Source organism: Ziziphus jujuba, chromosome 1, assembly GCF_031755915.1.
Source record: "Ziziphus jujuba cultivar Dongzao chromosome 1, ASM3175591v1".
NCBI classification, from domain to species: Eukaryota; Viridiplantae; Streptophyta; class Magnoliopsida; order Rosales; family Rhamnaceae; genus Ziziphus; species Ziziphus jujuba.
In genome coordinates, this window is record NC_083379.1 from 5,852,962 (window position 1) to 5,868,021 (window position 15,060).

General features: G+C 33.9%; 3 protein-coding genes across 3 annotated transcripts; all 3 read right to left on the minus strand.

The window, feature by feature from the left end:
- Window positions 1-2,522: 2,522 nt before the first annotated feature.
- Window positions 2,523-4,874, minus strand: LOC107413141 (dynamin-related protein 4C). Its single transcript, XM_048466278.2, has one exon. The coding sequence runs from the start codon at window positions 4,761-4,763 to the stop codon at window positions 2,739-2,741; it is 2,025 nt and encodes a 674-aa protein (XP_048322235.1). The 5' UTR covers window positions 4,764-4,874; the 3' UTR covers window positions 2,523-2,738.
- A 1,882-nt stretch (window positions 4,875-6,756) lies between these two features.
- On the minus strand, window positions 6,757-9,242 carry LOC125420648 (dynamin-related protein 4C-like). Its single transcript, XM_060815212.1, has one exon. It carries the CDS (start codon window positions 9,148-9,150, stop codon window positions 7,075-7,077), a length of 2,076 nt encoding a protein of 691 aa, XP_060671195.1. The 5' UTR covers window positions 9,151-9,242; the 3' UTR covers window positions 6,757-7,074.
- Window positions 9,243-11,021: 1,779 nt separating this feature from the next.
- Window positions 11,022-13,073, minus strand: LOC107408507 (dynamin-related protein 4C). Its single transcript, XM_016015908.3, has one exon. The coding sequence runs from the start codon at window positions 13,071-13,073 to the stop codon at window positions 11,022-11,024; it is 2,052 nt and encodes a 683-aa protein (XP_015871394.3).
- Window positions 13,074-15,060: the final 1,987 nt, after the last annotated feature.

Sequence of the window (15,060 nt, forward strand, 5' to 3'; positions counted from 1 at the left end):
CACTTAAATATCTATCTATATATATATATATAAATAAATTCTACGATATAGATGTTATGTATTATAATATAATATAGCTATTGATGATTTTTAAATAATAATATTTATTTATTTTTATGTAATAATATTGATGATGAATTTTTTAAAAATTTAAAATTAAGATACTAAAAACATTGAGATATCCATAGTAAATGTATTATATGTATATATATTAAAAAAAACCCTACATCTAACGAAGAAAAAAAAAAAAAGAAAAAAAAAAAGAGAGAGTGACCGCAAATTATCTAGAATGGTACAGCATCAACTTATAAAATAATCAAATAAAACAAATTAAAACCCTTAAACAATGGCTGTGAGCTTTGACAAGGAATTTGCCGAGAAAGCGCAAGACATATAAAGAAAGGAGTGGTGAAATATTAGAAAAGAAATAATAAAGTATCTTTGATTTGAATTGTTTGGCACGTAAGAAAGAAATTGGGAAGAAAAGAATAAAAACGATGGTTTTAAGAAATAATAATAATAAGTGTTACTCAAGAAATGTATTCTGAATTGACTACATCAACCGTGATGTGATTTTTTTTTTCTTTTTTGGATAAAATATATCAAGGGTGATGTGATTAGACATCGAACGGTCTGATGAATATCATCTCATCAGAAATGAACGGTGTGACTTCAAAGTATTTGTTATATATGCACATGTATATGGTCAAAGTCTGATCTAGCCAGAACTACTAACATTTTTGCAACTGAATTGTGTACAAAAAGAGGAAAAAAAGAAAAAGAAAAAAAAAGAGTTAATTATTAATCAATACAACATTGAGAAGTCTGTAAATGGAAATCTAAAATTTGAGAGAGGATAAATTAAATTCTGAAATTTTAAATTTATTAAAAATCAATCTAATTCACTAACTGAATTAACGGTATTAATTTTACTATTTAATAATGTTAATATATAATTTCATATTAATATTATAATTTATTTTGTAAAAAAAATAAAAAAATAAAAAATAATTTTTACTTAAAACAATAAGGATTTAAAAATAATAAAAATAAATTATTTGATCAAATAAAATAAATAAAATAAAATCAATGATAATAAATTTTTTTTTATTTTTTATATTAGACTAAAATAAGAAAAGCATAAAAATTAAAATATTTATTTTATTTTATTTATATCTAATTTTTATTTTTATTTTTTATGGTTTGGTCATAAAAAATTAATATAAATTTTTTATCTAAATTATTTTATTTAATTTTTGATCTAATAAAAATATTTTTGCTGGAGAAAAACTTTTAATTTTAGTTTTATTTTTATTTTTATATAATTGTTTTATATCTAATTTTAATTTTTGTAGTTTTGGTCTTTCTTTCTGGTTTAGGTGAAAAAAATATTATTAATTTTTGATCTAGTAAAATTATTTTATGTTATTTTTGGTCTTACAAAAATATTCTATCAGAACAAAAATTTCAATTTTGTTTTCATTTTTATTTTTTGGTTTAATTTTAGGTTTAAAAATATTTAATTTTTTTAATTTAAATAAGATAGAATTGAATACAATTTTTTAAATAAAAAAATATAAATATAAAATAAAAAACAAAAAAATTATTTTTTATAAGTTTTTGTTTTTTATTGAAAAATGAATTATGACATTAGCATATTTCGATTATCAATTAATAAAATTAACATTGTTGGTCAATTAGATCGATTTATAACAAATTTTAAAATTTAAAATTTAATTTATATAACCATAAACTTTAAAATTCGATTTGCACCTAAAATAATTTAACATTTCTGGAAAACTTTTGGATTTCTATCATTAATTTTTATGCTTGTTGCAGGCCCTTGTTTCACAACAAAAGGGAAGTTTAATGGAGCTGGTGGATCCAAGGTTGGGATCAGAGTCCAATGAGGAAGAAGCGATTAGAATGATTAAAATAACTTTATTATGCCACAATCCATCTCCAGCACTTCGACCTACCATGTCTAGTGCAGTGCGCATGCTTGAAGGTCGAACTACCGTTCATGAATTGATTATGGATCCAAGTATTTATGGTGATAAATTGAGATTTGAAGCCTTGAGAAACCAGTTCAATTCATTCACAACAGACACCTCATCTGAATATTAGAATTTTTGTTCTGTAATCATTTGCAACGTGTATATATTTCCTATATCGGTCCAGAATTCTTATGGTGAGAATTTTTAGTGATGAAAGCAATATTGTTTTTAAGCGTAACTTTTGTTTGTATACTTCTTTTTAATTATTATATCTGTTAATATAAAACGTTTAATGTCGTTTTTGGATTTGGTATAAGAAGACATGACCCTCAAGCAAAAAAAAAAAAAAAAAGTAGACACGACCCTTTGGTACGGAAGATTTCTTCCCTCCGCTTTAGTTTTGCATTTTATTGTCTTTCCTCTTTTTCTTTCTTTTTCTGTGACATGAATACTAACCGGACCATACACAATTTGCGCACTCTAGTTAATAACAGAAAACAGAATATAAACAGCAAAAAAGAAGAATGCAAAATATAAAAAATATATTACATAAATTATTTGTTTATTTATATAATATAAAATTGACAGAAAGCAAGCAAGGTCACACTAAAAAGTAAGTACCGTACATAGAAAAAGAAAAAAGCAACCAAAACTATCATTCTTACTAGACCAGGTGTAACTGTAAGTACCGTACATATAATATAATTATTTAATTAATTAATTTATTTATTTATTTTTGTTTTAATCACCATAGGAAACAATTCTGTCCATGATGTTGGCCACAACAGCTTTACAGTCCCTTAGCTTTTTGATGCTCCTATTCAGCCTCACCCTCTTAGATGCCACCGATGGCAATTCCTCCATCAATTTTTCAATCCCACCAACACGGAATGCCAGAGACTCATTCATAATCTCCATTCCCAACTCCTTTTTCACCAAATTTTTCACACTCAATTGCAGATGCAGAGCCATACAATCAACAAACCTCCTCAGTACAATCTTCCAATATGCAATCAGCCTCATCCTCAAGTCAAAAGCCTGCGGTATAAGATGCCTATGCTGTCTCAGACCTTCAACGTGTTCAACTTTCCCAAGACCTTCAATCTTCACCGTACTCAGTCTTTCTTTATCTTCGAAGAGTGCATACATGAACGTATTGCTTTGAGCCATTAGCTTATTCCATTCAGATGTATATTCTGGATTGCATGTGTAATCTGTCGCCATCTCCATTTCGACAATCTCCTGCATCCATTTGATGGACCTTTCTTTCATCTTGGCTATCAGATTTTGGCCTGCTTGTCTGGTGGACAATTGAAGCTGGTAATAACCTTCCACATGTTGCATCAAAACCTTCATCACCACTTCTTCTATGTAATCCCATAAGTCCCCAACAAACTCAATCGGCTTACCTGAAATTCCCTTCACCTTTCGATTTAAAAGGCCGAGAAAAGCAGTCCGGGGAAGGAAGTTTGGCAGAGAAATCTTTTTGGATTCTTCCAAAATCTTGATCTCATCCATTAGAAAGTCACCAATTGGATCGCTTTCGGCACAGGCATGAAGCTCATCAGAGAATTTGTTGAGCATCTCGGTCAAACGAGCGGTACAATGCATGTGCTTATCATCTGGGTATTCTTCAAATTCTCCTCTAAGAAGAATTTTCCTCAGTGACTCCTTCACGGCCTCAACGATCTGCATAAAAGTAGCGGTTGCCTCAGCAACCGAATTCAGATGCTTTGGCAACTTGTTGAGCTCTGCAACACTGGTATTCAACTTGTCATTGATCTTGTTGGTAATCTCAGGAAGATTTCGAGCTATACTAGTTGCTTGAATCTGAGCCAGCTTCTGTGCCAAAACAGGAATACCCACAATAGATTTATCAATTTTTGAAAGAAGTGGATGAGTTTGGAACAAAATAGCTTCCTCCACTCGAGCTTCTTCATAGGATTCATTTCCAATCCGATTCCTGACACAGACATAGCCAAGACCAATATTGACATCATCGGCAGTAACCTTCTCAAGAAGTCCTTCGGGCGCTTTATCTGCCTTGGTAACGACGGCAAGTGTTCTCTCCCCTGTTTTGTCAACGCTCTGCGACATCCTAATTGATTCACAGGTAGTGAAATCAACGGTTGCAGATAACACATTGAGAATGATACTCTCTTCTGGCTTTATGTACTCCATGATTATATCTCTGATTTGTTCATATATGTTATCAGGCTGTCCACGAACTGGGACTCTGGTAATTCCAGGAAGATCAACCATGGTCAAGTCAGGAACACCCAACTTTTTCACCACCAAAGTTATGGGGCTGTTGGAAATTCCCTTACCAGGGCCAGCAATTCTTTCTGTGACTTTGTTTATGTCTTCTGAGATATGATCTTCGTCGGTTAAAATCTCTTCGCCGTTGAACGCCAAGGAAAGTTCAGGCTGAGGATCAGAGTGTTGTTGGAGTTTCATTACAAGTGGAACCCTGGTGCAGATACCCTGACCTCTCGGAAGGCTGATACCGGCGAGTGATTCGAGGACGCTGGACTTGCCGGAGGATTGATCTCCGACGACGACGATGGTCGGGAGCTGAATTCCTTCTTCCATGATCATGAGTTCCCGGAGCTTGTCAACGGCATCGAGAAGAGGACGAATGCGTTGGTTGTAAGAGGAAACAATGGGTGCGGAGATGGGTTCATCGGGGTCTACCGGTGTAATTGCAAACGAGATTTCATGGTTGGCTTCGGAGTTTGTTGAATCGAAGTCATAGCTAGGACCCATTTTTCTTTCTTTCTTTTTTTATCTTTCTGGTTTGGTGGAATGCAGAGAGAAACAGAGTAAGAGAAACAGAACAAGAGAAACAGAGACGGAGAACTGGAAAAAAGGAAGAAGAATGTGGGACGGTCTGAGATAGAAGAGATTGAATACTCAATTATTTATAGAATTTTTTTTTCGCTACTTTATTTAAGTGACGTTGGTCCTTTGACGAAACCATGACTTATTCCCACCAAATACAACGTAATTATTGCGGCAGTTTTTTTTTTTTTTTTTTTTTTTTTTTTTTTGGTTTTTTTTTGCACTTTCACTTTTCAAAAAGAAAGTAATATGTCAGTCCGTGGATGCATATTGTCTTGGATGAGTCGTACTTATCACTGCTTATTTTCTATTTTTTTTATAAATTTGATTTATATTATGCTTACTTTATTGAACTCAATATTTGCTTTTAATTCCATATCTTGGATCCTCTATATGTCCAAACCCAAAACCCAAAAAAAAAAAAAAACTGTCACTTTTATCTTAAATGTGAAATTTCTTGGGTTTAATATAAGTGTGTATATATAATAAGATAGTAATAAGTCGAAAGTATTTCCTGGGCTCAATATTACGCCACAAATTTGAGAAAGCTACTTCATTGATGTTACAGAAACTGTCCACACACACACACAAAAAAAAAAAAAAAAAAAAAAAAAAAAAGGCGCATTTATGACTCATTGAGAATGAAAAAGAAACAATTCCTCTCTCCTTTAGTATACGTCGTCTCCAAGTTTCGTGGGAAAAAGACCCAAAAGAAAAAAGAAAAGGAAAAAACAAAACAAAACAAAACGAAAAACGAAGCGAAACAAAACAAAAACATTTCTTTAACGCAGATTTCCCACTTGCTATGTGCGAGGAATCAGTGGCCAAGCCAAATACTGGCCTGCAGGGGCCATCCCCTATCCTTTAAAAGTTGCTTCAAATAAATTTATAATTAATGTAAAATTAAGTATTTAGCCCTCCTATAATTAAGATACTATATTGATTTTTATGTAATTAATAATTGTTGCATATAAAAATATAAAATTATTACCATAAAGCTTCTAATTCATCATTATAGTTTTTTAGAGTTTTGATTTAATTCTTTTTCTTATTTACTTTTAAAATTATGATTTTGATTTAATTTCACATACAATATATCTTTTTAAGAGTTTGTCTTCCTTTCACATTATGGCCCTCCCAATTTAATTTTTCTGGTTGTCTTGGATGTTCCTAAGATGTTCCTCCATATGATTCATACACTGGCCCAAAGTGCCACGTTGGCTGGTGTTAAAAAAGTGCGTGAAATGATCGAATTCAACATTATGCTATGAATGGAATTAAGAATTGGTCTGGAGTGGGAATGCTGATCAATGCCCATTTCATCTCGGTGGGTCAGTATTGAAATACTTTTGTTTAGAGACCCGGCCCACTGGTCTTTCACTATGCCCTATTAATCTGTGGGCTTGTGTTACCCAATTAAATATAATGTGTGTGGAACAAATAATTAATTCTCTAATCACCATAAAAAGCTTCAAAGGCAAGGGGACGAAACACTTTTTATTAATCACCATTAAAAACAAACAATTTTATTTGAAGGCAAGGGCACCACTAGAGTCGCATGAAAACTTATTCTATTTGAAATTGAGTTCAATGTCCTCTTTTATTGTTGGAATATTTGCGGCACAAAGGAAATACTAACAAGAAGATCATCTAACATAATGTTTCCTAAAAAGCGATTTAAAAGCTCTTTCAAGAGTATAAAAGGTGTTTTTTATAATGTTTGGAACATATATATATATATATATATATATGGCGAGAGAGAGAGAGAGAGAGAGAGAAAACAAACGCTTCCTAGCTATAGAAGTATCCATAAACGAGTGCGAAACATACTAGCTGATGGCTAATAGGAGTGCCCATTACATGCAAGAAAACAAAGCCATTCATGTCCAAAATACAAAATGTAAGAAACAGTAATGTTCGCTAAAAAAAAAAAAAAAAGGGACTTTCATAATAATAATAATAATAATAATAAAAACAGGATTAGAGGTCTTACTCCCAAAATGAGCCATTGGGGATAGGCCCATAGATCTCATCGATTATTTTTTACTACACCCACAATTCCAAAACACAGAAGCAACATTATGCCCACGCAAATTAAACTACACCTGGACCTAACTTAACTAAAACCAACAATTCTAAGATTTTTTTTTATGCCGCAAATCATACATAATAATTAAATCTTCACCAAGAACAGTGTGTTGGATATCAATAGCATTCTCCCAGAAAACAAAGCTTGTTAATCAGCATGAGCTACGATTCTGTCAAAGATGTTTGCTACAACATCTTTACACCCCTTCAGCTTCAAGATGCTCTTGTTCAGCTTTGAACGCTTTGAAGCAATTGATGGCGATTCCTCCATGAACCTCTCAATCCCGCCAACATTACTTCCAAATAGCTCATTCACTATCTCAAATTCCAAGTCCTTATTCACAAGGTTCTTCACACTCAGCTGCAAATGCAGAGCCATAGAATCAACCAATCTTCTCAAGACTATTTTCCAATAAGCTGTCATTCTCATCCTCAAATCAAAAGCCTGCTCAAGAACATGTGCATATTGCTTGAGATGTCCAACTTCAATGTCACCAAATCCTTCAAGCTTTATGCTACTGGTTATTCGATTTTCGTCCAAGGCTCCACTTATGAACGAATCCTGTTGGGCCATTAACTTATTCCATTCGGATATATATTCTGGATTGCAAGTATAATCTGTCACCATCTCCATTTCCACAACCTCCTCCATCCATTTGATAGACTTTTCTTTCATCTTGGCTATCAGGTTATTCGCAGCTCGTCTGGTCGATAACTGAAGCTGGTAATAGTCTCCCACATGATGCATCAACACAATCATCACCACCTCTTCTACGTAATTCCATAACTTGTCCACAAACTCAATAGGCATACCTGATATTTCCTTCACCTTTCTTTGCAAAATGCTGAGAAAAGCAGTGCGGGGAAGGAAGTTTGGCAGCGAAATGTCTTTGGTTTCCTCCAAAATCTTGATCTCATCCATTAGAAAGTCCCTAGTCCGATCACTTTCAGCATAGCTGTGAAGCTCATCAGAAAACTTGTTGAGCATCTCGACCAAACGAGCACTGCAATGCATTTTTTTATCATCAGGGTATTCCTCGAACTCTCCTCTAATAAGAATTTTCCTCAGCGATTCTTTCGCAAGCCCAACAATCTGCATAAAAGCTGTTGTAGCCTCAGCAACAGAGGACAGATGCTTTGGCAGCCTGCTGAGCTCAGCAACATAGGAATTCAACTTGTCATTGATCTTCTTGACAATCTCGGGAAGATTCCGAGCTATACTTGTCGCTTGAATCTGAACCAGCTTCTGCGCCAAAACAGGAATGCCCACAATGGATTTGTCAATCTTGGAGAGAAGTGGATGAGTTTTGAACAGAGTAGCTTCCTCCATTCGAGCCTCTTCATAAGATTCATTTCCAATCCGATTCCTGACGCAGACATAGCCAAGACCAATATTGACATCATCAGCAGTCACCTTCTCAAGAAGTCCTTCAGGAGCTCTATCTGCCTTGGTAACCACGGCAATTGTTCTCTCCCCTGTTTTATCAACGCTCTGCGACATCCTAATTGATTCACAGGTAGTGAAATCAACGCTTGCCGATAACACATTGAGAATGATACTCTCTTCCGGAGTTATATACTCCATGATTATATCCCTTGTCTGTTCATATATGTTATCAGGCTGCCCATGAACTGGAACTCTGGTAATTCCGGGAAGATCAACCATTGTCAAATCTGGAACACCCTTCTTTTTCACCACCAGAGTTATGTGATTGTTGGAAATTCCCTTGCCGTTTCCAGCAATTCTTTCGGTGGCTTCATTTATAGCTTCTGAGATATGGTCTTCATCTGTGGGAACAACTTGGTCGCTGAACTCCAGGGAAAGTACAGGTTGAGGATCAGAGTGGTGTTGAAGTCTCATTATAAGGGGAACCCTTGTGCAGATACCTTGACCTCTTGGAAGGCTGATACCGGCCAGTGATTCGAGGACGCTGGACTTGCCGGAGGATTGGTCTCCGACGACAACGATGGTCGGGAGCTGTATTCCTTCTTCCATGACCATGAGATCTCGGAGCCTGTCGATTGCATCGAGAAGTGGACGAATGCGATCGTTGTAGGAGGAAACGATGGGTGCACTAAGAGGCTCATTGGGGTCTAGTACTCCAGCAAGTGCATTTGAGGCCTCTTGTTGTGGTACTACGGTGCTTTTAGAAGAAGTGAGCTGCCCCATTTTCATGCAGAGATATAGCCGAGAGATCATGCAGAGATATACCAGAGAGATCATGCAGAGATATAGCAGAGAGAATTTGGGAATGAAATTGAAGTATGGTTTTGTTTGGTGAAACTGAAATGGAGTTAAGTTGGTGATGGTCTGAGAAGAAGATTTGAGGCCTAATTTATAGAGATTTCATTACGTTGGTCCTATGACGTATGATTTGTCTTATAAAAATTTAGTTAACTCATAATTACCATTTATAATCATTAACTTATCGACGTACATTGATAATGAAAACTTATTGCTTAAGTTTTGAAGTTCCTTCAGGACACTTTGAACTAGCAAATGCGATGTAAAATGTTAAGTGGGAAGTTCCTTCATGCCAAGGTTTTCCAATGCAAGGTTCACATAATGAATAAAGACGAGGAAGGTACTTGTATATTTGATATGTGAAAGAAGAAATTACTTTGCCTTTGCATATGTGTAAAGAAGAGTAAAGGACATTGCCCGACAGAGAAAAGGTGCAGCCAAACCTCCAAAACTAAAATCAAATTACTTTTTTGCCGTCCATTTAGATAATATAAAAGTTACATGCTCTATAATCTTGGTTAGTGCTCAAGCACTTGCTGAGTCTTCCATGCCTTTATAGTTTCGACTACTTCTCCAACAAGTTCGGTTCGAAAAAATAACAATAATAATAATAATAATAATTAATTGCAGTAATAAAAGAACCTAAATCTTTAGCCCAGATTATTACTTCCTTTATGTTTTTTTTTTTTTTTATTTCAATTTTTGTTTTACTTTTTTTCTGGGTTTCAGATTATTACTTCTTTCATGTTTTTTTATTTCGATTTTTATTTTACTTTTTTGTAGGGTTTAAAGCCCACATTCTCACTTCTTATGCACTGGCTAGCAATGTGACTTTTGACGTAATTCTCAAACCTTGTATGATTCTGATTTTAAGGCTACAAACAAATCCTCTTTTAATGAAATATGTAGAAAGAATGATAATTTCCAAAGTCCAATATATATTGGACCGGCCCAATGGCCAAATTGTGGAGTCAACCATCATCTCCGTTATGAGCGTTGGCGGGTCCTGGAGTGCCTGTCAAGGGCGCTAGCGCATACCTTATACACGTATTCCCCCCAAAAAAAAAAAAAATGTCCAATATGGTATGTCTTCTATATCAACAATGATATTTTTTTCAACCAAAAAAAAAAAATTATATCCAATAAAATATCTCTAAAATCTCTCCCTTTTTTTTCTTTTTTTTTTAAATTTTAGAATAAATCTAAAACCTTCTTAGCATAAACGTAATTTCACTATCCCATTTTTACCAAGAAAAAAAAAAGTGAAATGAAGAAAACATAATCCCATTAAAAATTAAATAAATAATACACTAACAAAAAAAAAATAAAAATTAAATAGAAGAAAACAAATTATCAAATAAAATTAACTTTAGATATTAAAATTGATATACTAGAAATAGCCATATAATAAAAATAAGTTATGCAATGCTAAAACTGTAGTGCAGTACATCAGAGTAATCGAAAAATTTCCAATTATTGACTATTTTTTATATATAAAATATAAAAACATAATTTGCAAGCATGTCCAACTAATTGTAGACAAATGTTTCGAAACTTCACAATTCAGCGACTAGAAGAATAAAGCAAGTTGTAAAGATAGAAGAGAACAAATATATAGACGGAATCAGTTGAAAACATGAATATTCACCCAAACAAAAAAAGGAAAAAAAAACGTAAGCTGTCAAACCCGAAAACACCAAGAACATTCAAAGTCTCAAACTCAAAACATAAATTCCACACACAAAACAAAAACAAACCAGCAGCCAACAATAAGAAAGGAAGAAAAATAAAAAGCAAACCAAAAACAAACTAAACAACCGACCAAACTACCCCAAACCATGGCAAACTAATTAGTCACCATAGGAAACAATCCTGTCCATAATACTAGCCATCACTTCTTTAGACTCTTTCAGCTTTATGATGCTCCTGTTCAGCTTCCCACGTTTGGAAGCCACCGATGGATTTTCCTCCATCAACCTCTCAATCCCACCAACATGCTTTCCAAATATTTCATTCGCAACCTCGAATTCCAAATCCTTACGCACAAGGTTCTTCACACTTAGTTGCAAATGCAGAGCCATGCCATCTACCAACCTTCTCAGAACTATCTTCCAGTAAGCTATCATCCTCATCCTCAAGTCGAACGCCTGCTCTAGAAGATGAGGATACTTCTTAATAACTCCAACTCCAATTTCCCCTAAACCTTCAAGTTTAATGGAAGTGAGCTTTTCATCACCTTTTAAGATCTCACCTATGAACGCATCTCTCTCTGTCATTAGCTTCGTCCATTCGGAAACATATTCGGGAATGCAAGTAAAATCTGTCACCTTTTCCATCTCCACAATCTCAGTCATCCAAATATTAGACCTTTCTTTCATCTTGGCAATCAGATTATTTGCAGCTCGTTTGGTTGCTAACTGAAGCTGGTGATAGTCTTCCACATGATGCTTCAAAACAGTCATCACCACATCCTCTATATAATCCCATAACTTCCCCACAAAATCAATAGGAATATGTGAAATCGCATTCACTTTTCGCAGCAAAATACTTAAAAATGCTGTCCTAGGAAGGAAGTTTGACAGACCAACCTCCTTAGCTTCCTCCAAAGTCCTTATCTCCTCCATCAGAAAATCCCGGATAGGATCATTTTCAACGGTGCTATGAAGCTGATCAGAGAACTGGTTGATCATCTCTATCAAACGAGCTGTAGAATGCATGCGTTTATCATCTGGATATTCATCGAATTCTCCACGCAAAAGTATCTTCCTCAGCGATTCCTTAACTGAACCAATAATCTGGATAAAGACCGTTGTTGCCTCTGCAGCTGAAGACATTTTCTTTGGCAACTTGTTGATCTCTGATAGATAAGAATTCAACTTATCGTTTATATTTTTCACGATCTCAGGCAGATTACGGGCAATACTAGAAGCTTGAATCTGCACCAACCTTTCTGCCAAAACGGGTACACCCACAATTGATTTGTCAATCTTGGAAAGAAGTGGATGATTTCCAAATAGTCTAGCTTCCTCTACACGCGCCTCCTCATACGATTCCTCGCCAATCCGATTCCTCACACAGACATAACCAAGTCCAATATTAACATCATCAGCGGTAACCTTCTCAAGCAACCCTTCAGGAGCCTTGTCAGCCTTCGTCACCACTGCCAGTGTTCTCTCCCCTGTTTTATCAACGCTCTGAGACATCCTAATGGATTCACAAGTAGTAAAATCAACGGTCGCAGATAACACATTGAGTATGATACTCTCTTCCGGCTTTATATACTCCATGATTGTATCTCTTATTTGCTCGTAAATGTTTTCAGGCTGGCCATGAACTGGAACTCTAGTGATTCCTGGGAGATCAACCATGGTCAGGTCAGGAACACCCTTCTTTTTCACTACCAAGGTCAAAGGGTCATTGGAAATTCCCTTGCCATTCCCTGCAATTTCATCTGTTGCAAGATTTATTGCTTCAGAAACGTGGTTTTCATCTGTATGAACTAATTTTCCATTGAATTCCAATGAAAGCTCCGGTTTGGGATCTTGATGATGTTGCAGCCTCATTATAAGAGGGACCCTGGTGCATATGCCCTGACCCCTTGGAAGGCTTATTCCGGCTAGTGATTCGAGAACACTGGATTTGCCGGAAGATTGATCACCGACTACAACAATGGTTGGAAGCTGTATTCCCTCTTCCATCACCATTAGATTCCTGAGCTTGTCAACTGCATCAAGCAGAGGACGAATGCGATCATTATAAGAGGAAACAATGGGTGCATAGATAGGAACATCAGGATCCACGGTAGCAAGTGCAAGTGAATCTGATCTTCCAAGCTCAACATGTTGTACAACAGCATTTGATTTGCTCTTTGATGTAGAAGCTTGCTTTGATCCGCCCCCCATTTTCCTATTCATTCAGGGCACCAGATAAATACAAAATATAATTGCAAAAGTTCAGTATGTGGTATAGAACTGCATGATTGATGCTAATGGAGATATTATTTATAGAGCTTTCATATATTTGTGCATTGGAATAAGTTGTGAAAAATGGAGGGACTTTGCGCCGCTTGGTTTTTCAGGAGAAAGACGTTTCAGCATTTATGGATCAGTAAATATAAATCACTGCTTTCGAAAAATAAAAAGCAGATGAAGAAATGCTTGGCTATATGCCCTTCCATAAATTAAAAGATTAATTAGAAAAATTACATCGACTTAACTAATAACATTATGGAATGCCCAACCCCCAATATATATTAAAAAAAAAAAAAATGAAGGATTCACACCATCTAATAATATGAATTTTAATTTTTATTATTTTCTTTATTGATAAAAATAAAAATGAGTGGATCTATCACTATTTAATATTTAAATTATTATAATTTTATTTTTAAATATAAAAATTGGATTCATTATCATTTAATAATATTTATATTTTGATAATGTTATCTTCTAGCGTGCTACTATTGAAGGGTTCAGACTGATATCAACTTTTAAAAATATCAATGATAAATTAGCATTTCACGTTAGAGGTGGTTTTGAAATTTACCAAACTTAATAAATTAGAGAACCTCTTAGAAACCAAGAAAGGTTTATTTTATCAATGTTTCTGCAAATGGAAAAATGATTCCCTTCTCTCCAGCCAAATATGAAATCTCTTTCTTTCTCACTTCTTTTATATTCTAGCTTTTTTATTTTCAATATTAGACTGTTTATACCTGGAATTACTCATTATTTGTCTTATTAAATTTTGGATTAGTATAGTTATTTACTTATCAAGTATAGTATTCACCCAAAAACAAAACTTTGTCCACCAAAAAAACTTTGCCAGTTGTAGTCATTTACATTTAAACCATGAAAATCCTAAACCAGAGAAAAAATGTACACAATTTACCAAAATGGATAAAAGGGTGAATTACGTAAACTCGACAAATAAAAATAACAACTGCAAATTAAAAAAAAAATAACATTTATAAAAAAATTAAAATTTATAGTCACATATGTTACCATCATAAATTATTTGTATTCAAAAGTCTCCTCAAATATGAACAATCTAAACAATCACGTCAATTACTCAAAAAAAAGAATATATATAGATATATATATATATAAACAATCACGTGTGTTTGTGTTTTTTCTATTAAAAGTTTATGTGACAAAATAATTATATGATTTTCTTTAAATAAATAATCATGTGATTTATTTCCAAATTTTGTGATAGTACTTTAATCATTATAAAAGTTCACAACTTTAGATGAGGAAGATAGCAAAATATAAAAATCAAAACAAAATGATGAAATTATATCTATCCTTAATATATAATTAAAATAGTTTGTATCAAGTATACATTGAGAGGCTAGCAGTATATGATGCTTTTCTTGGTTATTATCGAATCGTTATTGAATTTGATAATGCCGATTAAAGATATCAATAATTAATTGTCCACAAAATTGTCATTGAGTTATTGCCATGTTGGAGTTATCTTAGCTGATGTTATTCTTTGATAGAATGTTTTATTTTATCTAATTTTTCTTTATTTCCAAGTTAATTTTGTAATAAAAGAGTTGATTGAGTTGCTAAAAGATACCTAAAACGAGATTTACCAAGATTCTTCAAACCAAACTGAGTTGGTTTTTATTTTGTTCTCCGATTTGCCTAGTTAATAAATTATTGATTTGCTGTGACAAAAATAAAATCCACAAAATGTCATATAAAGTCTCATAAGAAAAGCTTTATAAATGCCATGTAAATGCCTTTTATCAACTGTATTTTAAGTAATAGAAATCGAGGAATTAGAAGACAATTGACTATAAATAAAATCATTGAACCTACACAACAATCCTTCCAACACGTTTTTAATAGAATTTATTTTTAAGAGAGGTCACATCCACTC

Excerpts from the sequence above, each read along its gene's own strand:
- LOC107413141 (XM_048466278.2), bottom strand. The coding sequence starts at position 4,763 with ATGGGTCCTAGCTATGACTTCGATTCAACAAACTCCGAAGCCAACCAT.
- LOC125420648 (XM_060815212.1), bottom strand. The coding sequence starts at position 9,150 with ATGATCTCTCTGGTATATCTCTGCATGATCTCTCGGCTATATCTCTGC.
- LOC107408507 (XM_016015908.3), bottom strand. The coding sequence starts at position 13,073 with ATGGGGGGCGGATCAAAGCAAGCTTCTACATCAAAGAGCAAATCAAAT.